Here is an 11,439-nt window from a genome sequence, read left to right on the forward strand (position 1 = left end):
ATTAATATTGTATGTTGTTTGATAAGAATGAATGGAAGAAAATAATGATGAATGGAAGAGTTGTGTATATTTTGGTTAAATTGTAGATACATAAATAGGTAAATAATAATTAGATTTTTTTTTTATAGTGCAACGATCAAAAACAAACAGCGAACCAAAGTGTGACACGTGCTTGGAACGGGTGTTTCTTCACTCGTTGGAATCGAACGCCACCGCCAGAAACGCTGGCAAGTGCCGCCTTGCTGCGGTCGTTTCTGGCGTTTCTTCGCCACCACCTCAGTAACTGACGGCGTCACTTGCTTTCGATACAAATGGTCTAAGAATTAGAAAATGAGTTGTACTAGAATCACGTGTGGGTTATTTTTTATAATATTTAATATTTAGTGGTTCATACTATAAAATCATATAAGTGGTTACTTTTAAATATTTTAATAGTCCAAATTATAAACTTACAAATTCTTAGATAACTAGTTATTGAACCCTCGCTTCGCGCCGGGGGTTCGATTTTAATGTATTTTATTGCGTTTAGTAAAATTATTTTGTGGCTAACGATGATGTCGTTGAAGCGCAACTAGAGTCGAACTAAAAGGTATAACCCGTGAGAGATTTAAATGTTATTTTAAATTAACAATATATGTGCATCTCCGCTTTTCGCTATGGAATTGTCGACTTTTAAAAATTTAACGCAAAATCAACGTGTATGAAAAGTACCCCAAATATTTAGCGTTTTTTAAAAAGCGTCCGTTTTGCGTATAGCTAGTGACATTGTGTTCCTAAAATTATTTCGAGTTTAACGATGGTGTCGGAAAAATGTAACTCGTTGCGAGCGAGAAGATATGACCTGTTGAATATTTGGGTGGAGTTTATTTAAGATTTTTTTATGAAAATGGTTATTTGACACTTTACCCCTCTGTTTGGAGGGTCGATTTGAATTTTTCAAAAAAGTGTGGAGGCCTTTGTTGGTAAAATGAAATTTAGTTAAAATTAAAAAAAAAAAGTGAAAAGTCGTAAATGCCCCTGAAAGTATTCATAACTTTTGTCTATTAGTTAATATGTAAATGTAAATATGGGGTCCTACAATTTTTGTTAAGTGGTGTTCCATATAATTTTTAATGCTACTTTGTAAAAAATATAAAAAAACGAGTGGTGTCACACTACCCACGAAACAACACGTAGGATCGCCCCTGTTTCCATCCTTTTGAACTTCGGTGAAATGGGCGCCGAGCTTAGTAGCAAGAACTAAGAGGCATAATTTCAGGGGTTTCATGAGTAGCATAACGAAACATATGACCTTGATCACCAGCACCAATATCCTCAGGTATTTTAGTCAAATGACCATACCACGAACACCTTGAGCTATATCAGGTCTTTATTGTACAAATACATAAAACCGCCGTTAACAAATGCAAAAGCTCGTTATACGTGTTAACATTTGATTAAATGAAACAAATTTAGAAATATTCATTCAACTTTTATATTGGTCAAAATCAGCCTCAATAACTTAATCGTAGGCATGAACCATTAGTGTAATTCCATTACATAAACATAATCAAAAACTGTAGCAGCAACAACAGCAAAACTTAGACCCAAACAAGCTAAAAAAGGGCAAATTTTACCTACTCAATGAACATAATACAGCCGCAACCTCGGCCCATTCAATTTCCGAAGTAGTAATATTGACCCAAACCAGGCGTTCACTTGCATTCTTGACCCATGTCAGCACAATAGTATCAATATTGACCCATTCATTATAGTGCCAAATTTGACATAAAACTAAATTGCAGTCTATACTTTAACCCATTTTAGATACACTAGTACAAAGATGACCCATTACATCCTAACAACATAATTTTATATTCAGTCTAATACAAAGTTGACCAATATACATAAATTTATATAAAGAAGTTTATATACAGCAGCTTCTCCGACCAAATATCATGAAACCAAAATTTAATATTTAGGGTATTGTGATCATTTATACAATTACATTATAATGTAAACTGGTTCCCTTATAGTTGACCATTATAATATAAACTGGATTTGTTCCGGTTGACCATTTACAAACTATGCAATTACATGTGCAAAGTTTAACTACTCAAAACAGTGTTCAACCAAACTCTAGATCATGTAATATCTCGGTTAGCATAAGAGCAGATGTGACGTTCTAATATAAAAACAAAATACACAATATCTATCCATTTATCACATAGCAGATTAAACAACAATCTCGTCATGCACCTGAAACGATATCAATATGTTAATAATCGTAATAAAGCATACACTTCAAAATACGTCAAAGTCGCTGGTTCAAAATAGTTGTCATTTAATTGTTGAAAAATCATACATTCTGATGTATTCAAGAGATAATATTAACAGACTGTTCTTGTATGGTCTCGACCTGTTCAACTCGTAATGAATCCACTTTTGTTTTCTTCCTTGGTTACCCTGCTCTGTTGCACACAAACAACCTATGTGACAAATCTCCACTTTGTTTATGTTTAGCCGTTGATTTTCTTACAGTAAAACCAGCTTTTTCCACATACCTTTCATACATAACTAAGAGCACTGGAGTGGTGACCATAGGCGGATCCAATTCATTAGGACCGGGGGCAGCCGCCCCCGGTGGATTTGAAATTTTTAGTGTAAAAATTTTGAATTTTTCGACTTTGCCCTCGGTGAATTTTTTTTTTGCCTCAAAATTTACATATTTTGTCCCAAATCATTCAAATTTTGCCCAAAATTCTCCAAATTTTGCCCCAAAACCTTTAAATTTTACCCACAAACCTTCAAATTTTGCCCAAAAACCTTCATATTTTGCCCAAAAACCTTCATATTTTGCCCAAAAAATTTGGTACAGTTTTAATTTTTTTTTTTTTTGCCCCCGGCGAAATAAAATCCAGGATCCGCCACTGGTGGTGACCCAGGTCACTTGGGGTATGCCAGTTTTTATGTTTATTATTATTTTACTGATTTTAAATATAACATAAATTAATATAATCATAAAAATTAATATAAATAGAAATTACTTTATTAAAAATAAAAATCACACATTACATTAAATAATTAAAAATTACAATTCCTTAAAAAAAACAAACATTGTACATCCTAAAACAACACAATTCCTAAACTATTTCTCAATTATGCCATAGATGCAAAACAAGAGTATGTCGAAGATACTCATGCTCGTCTTTGTCACGTAGCTCTTTTGTCTTCTCAGCATATAAATCACACTTTTCGTACCAAGTTGATCCTTGTAGGTTGTTGACCGGAAAGTAGTAAGATCTATTTTCAGCGATGTTAAAATCATTATCTTCAATTATCATGTTGTGCAATATGCAGCAAGCATACATGATTCTTTTGATTGCATTGACGCTATATGCCCTAGCAGGTTGTCTTAAAATACCCCAACGGCCTTGCAAACTTCCAAATGTCCTCTCAACTTCTTTACGAGCTGCAGATTGTTTCTTTGTAAAGCATGTCCTTTTTGGATCAACAACACTTGAGAATCCCTTAACGAAAGAAATCCACAAGGGTAAATCCCATCGGCAAGATAGTAGCCTCGATCAAAATCAACGTCTCCAATTTCGTATGGAATTTAAGGAGCCGTGTCAGCTAGTAAACTATCAAACAATGGAGATGCATTAAGGACATTCAAGTCATTGTTCGAACCTGCCATTCCATGCCAAATCCAATTGTCATACGATGCAACGGCTTCCAACATGATTGTCGGGTAACCGTGATCGCCTCGTGTGTATTGCCCTTTCCATGCATTTAGACATTTTCCCCAAGCCCAAAGCATACAATCAATGCTTCCAAGCATTCCAAGAAAGCCGTGAAGTTCTTCATGTTTACGATACAACCAACGTATATCGTCCACAGTTGGTTCTCTCATGTACACATTAGAATACAAATCTATAATACATCTTGTAAATTTTTTCAAAGACTCACTGATATTCTTTCCGAAATTTGTAAATATTCGTCAAATAGATCCGGTGAATCACTGTATGCTAATTGACGAATGGCATACGTGACTTTTAAATGAGTAGATACTCCGGGAACACCACATGCATCGGGACATTGTTGAAAATAAGTAAACCACTTTGGTGCATCAGGAGTAGTAGAGTAAGAAAGTATACCTTCAATTATTTGTTCAAGAAGACTTTGTGACATTCGATAACGCCGTCCGAAATTCAGGGGGATACTTCGAATCTTGAACAAAGTAATCTTTCATCAAACGATTGTGCGACTCTACACGATCACGATAAATGTAGCGACGTCTTCGTCTTGATCCAGCTAGTGAGCTTTCAGCCTCATTTTGTGCCTCACACTCTCTAGGAATTAGCACGTCATTTCGATAAACAAAAATAGTTTGCATTGCGCTCATCACACTTTCTTCGTCGGAACTACTCATTTTCAAAAGAAATAAATTGAATTTGATGAAAGAATGTGGATTTGGTTGTGTGAAATGAGTTGTATATATAGAAGATTAAAAAAAATTACGATAAAAAAAAAAGCCGTTGTATATATATTAAACATTTGTTTATTATTTTTTTTATTTTAATCAAACGCAGCCTCAAAACATGTCTCATGGGCGACTGACTTGCTTGGAACGGGGCTAAGCGACGAAGCAGGGGTGGCCGACGCTGTCACATGCTCGGCGACGGGGTGAGACACGCACCACTCCCCTTGCTCTAATGCTTCCTCAATAGAATCAAAACATTGATCCTATAACCGGTACGTATATCAACGGAACTTCATGTATGAAGTATCTGCTACCATTTGACGTAAAGAATGGAACATTGAACTCGATGCACCTAATAACAGATTTTATAACATATCAATCATTTCACATAATTGATCTGTGTTTAAATATCAGTTGATACCCAACAAAATTTTTAATAGTAACATGATTCGTGTAGAACATATCTGTAACAAAATGAGTGAATTTACACACACAAAATTTGATTTTGAAAAAATCTGTAAAAGTAGTAAATATCAAGTGAACTAATAAAACGAATTATATTATGGTTTTATAAAATGGAGTGACATGTTTCTGATAATTTTATCGTTTCATATCATGGAGTGTCCACCAATAACAAACACATTATGATTGAACTTAACCGAATGCATATGATAATTTCAAAATCTCGTAAAATACCATTTACCTTCAATTCGAAGATGGCTCGGATGTTCATGAATAACATTATCTGCTTCCAATTCCCGACTGTTAATAATCCTTGATTCGTTTGATTAGATTACGAAATTTTGTTGAATTTCATTACGCAATCGACGCGCATCTTCTTGTACTTCAGAAAATCGAGATTAAAAACAATAAAGAAAAGAAGAATTGAACAATCCTATGTGTTGATTGTGGCGATGTTCCTGATTGAAATTAAAGAATTGTGGTATTGGTGATGATGGTAGCTATATTCATGTTTGGTGGTGGTGGTGGTTGGTGGTGGTAGGTGGTCGTTGGTGGTGGTGATGGTTGGTGGTAGTGGTTAGTGGTGGTAGGTGGTGGTGGTTGGTGGTGGTGGTGGTTAGTGGTTATGATGGTTGGTGGTGGTGTGTGACGATCCGGATTTTTTTCGACTACTTGATTATAATATTTTAATGATTTAATAATTCCGACTTGATAAGCAATGAATTTGAATAAGTCTTGAACCTCCGGAAAGAGTTTTATACAAGCTTTTGGTCAACCTTTTATTCCTATGATTCACGAACGTCATAACTTGTATTAATATATATATATATATATATATATATATATATATATATATATATATATATATATAACTTGAAAATATGATAATTAAATATCTCATTAAGTATATTAACAAAGTATTATATATACATTTTCATGCTACTAACTTAAAGAGTTTTCGAACAATATATATGTTACTATTTAAACGACGTAATTAACTTATGTTAAAATGTATTTACATACAATGTATTATGAGTATAAATACATCCTTAAAATTATTGAATAGACTTTATAATATAAAATACAAATAAAGGATAGCTATACTCGTATTTCCGTTCATTTTTCTCAAGAATTCTAGTCGTATTTATACGGTATTTTTACAAGTATTATACGAAGCTTCTAGAAGTATTTACTATTGGTATATACTAATAAAAATCTGTATTAGTGGAGTATTATGTCATGCATGACCTCATGGTATTTAACTTATACTAGATATTTGTCATAAAACAATAAAACTACAACTAGTATATAAAGACCTTACATGGTATTTTTTTTACACACATTTACATCTATTCTACTTTCAATTCTCTTCCAATTATTCTCTTATTCTTTCTCTCTAAAAACACTCTCTAATATCCTCTCTTCAAGTTCTAATAAGTCTTCATCATCTACAACAAAAACTAATTACAAAAACAATCCATAAACATCATATAATAAGTGATCAAGAACACTTTCATTTGGTTCAAGTTTTGCTTTCAAGTTTGATATTCTTTAAGCACTCTTTCAAGAAGTCTTTTAAGATCAAGAAATTCTCTTCATACCCAGCAAGTTCCCTTTCCTAAATCAAGGTATTAGCCTTACCAAAACTCTTGTTCAATTCATATGATTATAGCTATCTATATAAGAGATCATATTTAATAACAACTAGAACATAGTTTGGATGATTCTAAACTTATTTGAAAACTAATCTAATCTAACCCTAACAACACTTATTTATATGTATTATGATGTTATATTAAGTTATTATAAGAACTTATAACTTGTACATACGAAGAACACCTTAAAAACTTAACATACATCAACTAGTCTCCATTCGGTAAAAGCGGATTGTTTTGGGTTGGGAATTAAAAATCTATCTTAGACTTTGAGTTCGAGGCTAATACTTTGGAAATATATTAATATATGTAAAAAAGACTTCCAGTAAATTTTTCATGATTTTAGACAAAGTGGAAGTATTTTATCAAAAATCATATATTGGGTGGATGTCGGGATTCTTCCAAATCTGTCCACCGGCACAAAAAGACAGTAAAACTCTAAAAATTAATATATGGACTGAACGTTTTGAATTGGTTTTGAAAATTGAACTTCTTAAGGAATCTATAGCAATTTGATTCACTTTATACGGAGTTGTAATGAATATTTGGCGAGCAAAACAAAATCTGCTAAGATTAACGTTGTATGGACGAAATTCATCTTATAAAAACTATTAACTATATCCTTGCTAACTTTTCCTATATCCTATATATATATATATATATATATATATATATATATATATATATATTTGGACATGTTATCATTAGTATAACAAAATATTATAATCTTGGTTGATTCTGAGATTGTGTATATATAATAATCTTGGTACGTTCTATGACAACAAGAATACAATACGTTTTGATAAATCCTAAGACAGCAGGTCTCTGGATTGATGCAAGACAATACGTATACAATACACCGTGGGGTAATTCTAAGATTATATATATATATATATATATATATATATATATATATATATATATATATATATATATATATATATATATATATATATATATATATATATATCGATTATTGGACTGTTGGACTTTTCGGACTATTTTGGACTACTAACAAAGGACTACTAATAATGGACTACTAACATAAAAATGTTAAAAATTATTATATAAGTATTCTATGAACTTGCTATATTTTATTCACGTGTATTATTATCTGAATCGTTATTATTGTTATAGGTTCGTGAATCCAAGGACGTCGGCTATATTTTAATAAGTTGAAAACTTATTATTTCTCCATTTTAACTACTGTGACTATATAGTCCCATTTTTAAACTATACAAATATTTTGGGGGGAGAGTTGTAACACCCGGTTTTTAGTTACGAGTTATTTCGAACGACATTCAAAATACTAGGCATGTAAGTGTATATTTGGATCCCAAATAAATTGGATTTGATGTTCTAAAACCTTACCATTGGATAGTAAATCTCATTACGTTTCCAACGATATTTGATTCGTCGAAAACGGAGTTACGGTTTGAAAGTTACGACCAAAACAAGTTCAGTTTCAGACTCAGTTCATTGGGACTCCGTCCAGATTTTGGGACGCCGTCCAACAATGAAGGTTAGGACGCCGTCCAAGCTTTTTGGACGCCGTCCAGAAGGCCTGACGGGCCAGCAGCTCTATTTTACTCAAATTAAAAGGGGTATTTGAGTCTTTTCACTTGGGGTCGGTTTGGGATCATCAAAAATGATCTAGAACTCCATTTGGAGCTCATTCTCACCCACACAAAACACTCTCATCTTATTTTAGAGAGAGAGAGAGGGTTAATTTAGAGTGAGAAAGCTTGGTTTGGTGAAGAAGATGAGCGTTTCGGGTCAAAGCTCGAGAGTTAAAGTTGTTCCTTTCATTCACGGCTACATTTTGGTAGTATTGGTAAGTCTCATCTCTGAATTTCATTGTTAAGATTCTTGTGTACATTTAGGGTTTGAGCTTGTTATTTGTAAAACCCTTTTAGATGATGAAGAGGGTTTATGGAAACCCACTATTTTGATATTTTGCGGATTTTGGGTTGGTTAATGATTTAAGCATGTTTAAGGTTTGTAAGTGGGGTATAATCACTAGTATTAGTGATTTTAGGAGTGTTGGAACTTGTAAGACCCATTTGGGGGTAAAATGGGTGAATTTGGGTTATGTTGAGATAAGGAAAACCCTAATAGCTATGATCTAGGGTTTGGCCATGTGAATTGAAGTTGTAAGTGTTAAATTGTGTTGATTAGTTATTAATACACTTGTAAATGATGGAAGAATTGTAAATGGGTCATGTTTGGCTAAAATGGTATGTATAAGTGTTGAAATGGGTCAAATGAGTTAAGGTTGACCTAATTGGGTGAAATGGGTATGAAACACCCTAAGTTTATGCTAATTGGTGTTAGTAGACTTACATCACTAGTTTTAGTAATTAAAGATGAGTCTTGGCCATTTTATGGGCGGTTTTAGGTGTGAGTGAGTATTGTGGTTAATTCCACAAGTTGTGTATTGAATGTGTACTTATGTATTAGGTACCTTGCTCGAAGCATACGGAAGTGCTAAATCACCACCGACGTGATAAGGTGAGTGGAATAATTATATGTGTAGGTATATAATGTATCTATTTGTTGTAGCGTGAAATGTGTAGTGTCGAGGTACTAAGACACCATGTTTCACGTGAAGAGTGTAGCATCGAGGTGTTAAGATGCCACTCGGGTGTAGCATCGAGGTGTTAAAGGAGTGTAGTGTCGAGGTGTTAAGACACCACTCCGTAAAATAATGAGTGTTGCATCGAGGTGTTAAGATGCCACCGGGGTGATGTGCCGAGGTGTTAAGGTGCCACCCTAGGGGTTAGTGGTGCGAGGTGTTAAGTGCCCTAACGGATGTTATGAACACCGATGGCATTTTCGCGATCGCCGTTCCCTTGTACTATTGGTTAACCATGGTTATTTGTGTTGTAGCGTAAGCATATTATATTTGTTCATATTATATATGCTTTTGTTATGCTAGCTTGATTATTGGAGGTTATAGCTTGTAATTGTGATGATAAGCTAATTGTGTTGCTAGCATGTATGCGGTATGTGAGTAAGTGTTTGCAAGTAGGTATATTATATATGTATGTGTATAACTATTGCATTCACTAAGCCTCGGCTTACCCCTCTCGTTGTTTACCTTTTTACAGGTATTTTGTTATGAAGCTAGCTAGTTGTTAGACTAGAGGCATAGGAGCGCTTGGGCTCGAAGGGGTAGCTTTTGGTTATATGGACGCGGATTGAGGATTTGGTAGTCCCCGAGATTATGCTCTTGGTATTGGGTTGGGTTATAGAGTCCTAATCCGTCTAAAGAGATAAATGGGTCGAAATCGCTACATTATTTGTAAAACGGGTCATTGTGGGCTCGGTGTTGTAAAACTTGTTTTTATGGTGGAAATATCTTAGTTTTACTTAATATGACATATTGTGAAATTGGTTACGTTTAAAAGTGTCAGGAAGCGGGTTTTCCACTCGCGTGTAAATAAAAAACTGATCAGTACTTTTTAGTTCATTGGGACGCCGTCCCAAATCCTTGGACGCCGTCCCAGTTGTAAAAGCTGGACGCCGTCCCGATTTCTGGACGCCGTCCAGATGGGCAGTCACAGATTTTTTTTTTGTGTCGTGTTTTTGGTAAATCAATGTTGGGTTGTTACAAGAATACATGCATCTTTTGTTTTTTCAAAATAGACACAAGTACTTAAATATATATTCTATGTTGAGTTGTACCTTTGTATATATCCCTAATAGTTTGGTGACTATTTATTATATGTGGTTAACATGTAAGCGCGAATCCTATTGATAGATCAGTTGGGTTTGATAACCCCACTCGGGCTAGTTAGCACTAGTTCATAACGGGTGTTTAGTACTTCGTTTTACTACACTTAGTACGGTGTAGAGATAACTTTGAAAAGGGAATATGCACGGAAAATATCTGTTAAGTATAGTTACTGGGTGCTCAACAACATATAGAATATCCTTGTTGAAACGTTTATAACATGAAATTTTGTGGTCCATTTTTATATCTTATGCTGGCTTTAAAACCTATATCTCACTAACCTTTGTGTTGATAGTTTAAGCATGTTTATTCTCAGGTCTTTAAAAGTCTTCCGCTATTGCATTATCTATGCAAGCTGTGCATGAAGTCTCATGCTTTTGTTTAAATGAATTGTTGCATTCAATAAAACCTTTGTCATGTATTATATTCGACTATTATGTCACGTGTGTAGTATTTGGAAAGCGATGTAATATGGGAATTATTCCTTAATTAATCGCCCACTTGTTTAAAACATGCATTATGTATAATAATGGTGTGCTTTTTATGAAACGAATTCAACATTTTCTAAAATGTATCATATAGAGGTCAAATACCTCGCTATGGGACCAATGAATAACGTACCTCGTTTATCGTAATATGGATGGGTCGTTTCATGGTAGCTGGTGGTTAGTGATGGTAGGTGGTAGTGGGGGGTGGTAGTGGGCAGTGCTGGGTGGTGATAGTGGGTGGTTGTGGTGGTGGGTGGTGGTAGTAGGTGGTGGTGGTGGTGGTTGGTGGTATATGGTGGTGATTAGTAGTGGGTGGTGGTGGCTGGTGGTGGTGGTTGGTGGTGGTTGGTAGTGGTGAATGATGGTGGTTGGTGGTGCTGCTGATGGTTAGTGGTGGTGGTGGTTAGTGGTAGTGGTGGTGGTTGGTTGTGGTGATGGTTAGTGGTGGTAGTGGTGGTTGGTTGTGGTGGGTGGTGATGGTGGTGGTAAGAGGTGGTGGGTCGTGGTGGTATAGGTGATGGTGGTGGGTGGCGGTGGTTGGTGGTGGTGGTGGTTCGTGGTGGGTGGTTGGTTATGGTTGTTGTTGGTGGTGGATAATGGTGGTGGTTGTGTGGTGGTGGTGGGTAGTGATGGGGG

The 11,439-nt window shown here is 34.8% G+C and overlaps 1 protein-coding gene across 1 annotated transcript; it reads right to left on the bottom strand.

The window, feature by feature from the left end:
* Nucleotides 1-3,134: 3,134 nt before the first annotated feature.
* On the bottom strand, nucleotides 3,135-3,892 carry LOC139860059 (uncharacterized). Its single transcript, XM_071848832.1, has 2 exons — nucleotides 3,605-3,892; nucleotides 3,135-3,509 (listed from the first exon to the last, which is right to left on the bottom strand). The coding sequence occupies exons 1-2, from the start codon at nucleotides 3,890-3,892 to the stop codon at nucleotides 3,135-3,137; spliced, it is 663 nt and encodes a 220-aa protein (XP_071704933.1).
* Nucleotides 3,893-11,439: the final 7,547 nt, after the last annotated feature.

The sequence above is a fragment of the Rutidosis leptorrhynchoides genome, chromosome 7 (genome assembly GCF_046630445.1).
Source record: "Rutidosis leptorrhynchoides isolate AG116_Rl617_1_P2 chromosome 7, CSIRO_AGI_Rlap_v1, whole genome shotgun sequence".
Taxonomy (NCBI): domain Eukaryota; kingdom Viridiplantae; phylum Streptophyta; class Magnoliopsida; order Asterales; family Asteraceae; genus Rutidosis; species Rutidosis leptorrhynchoides.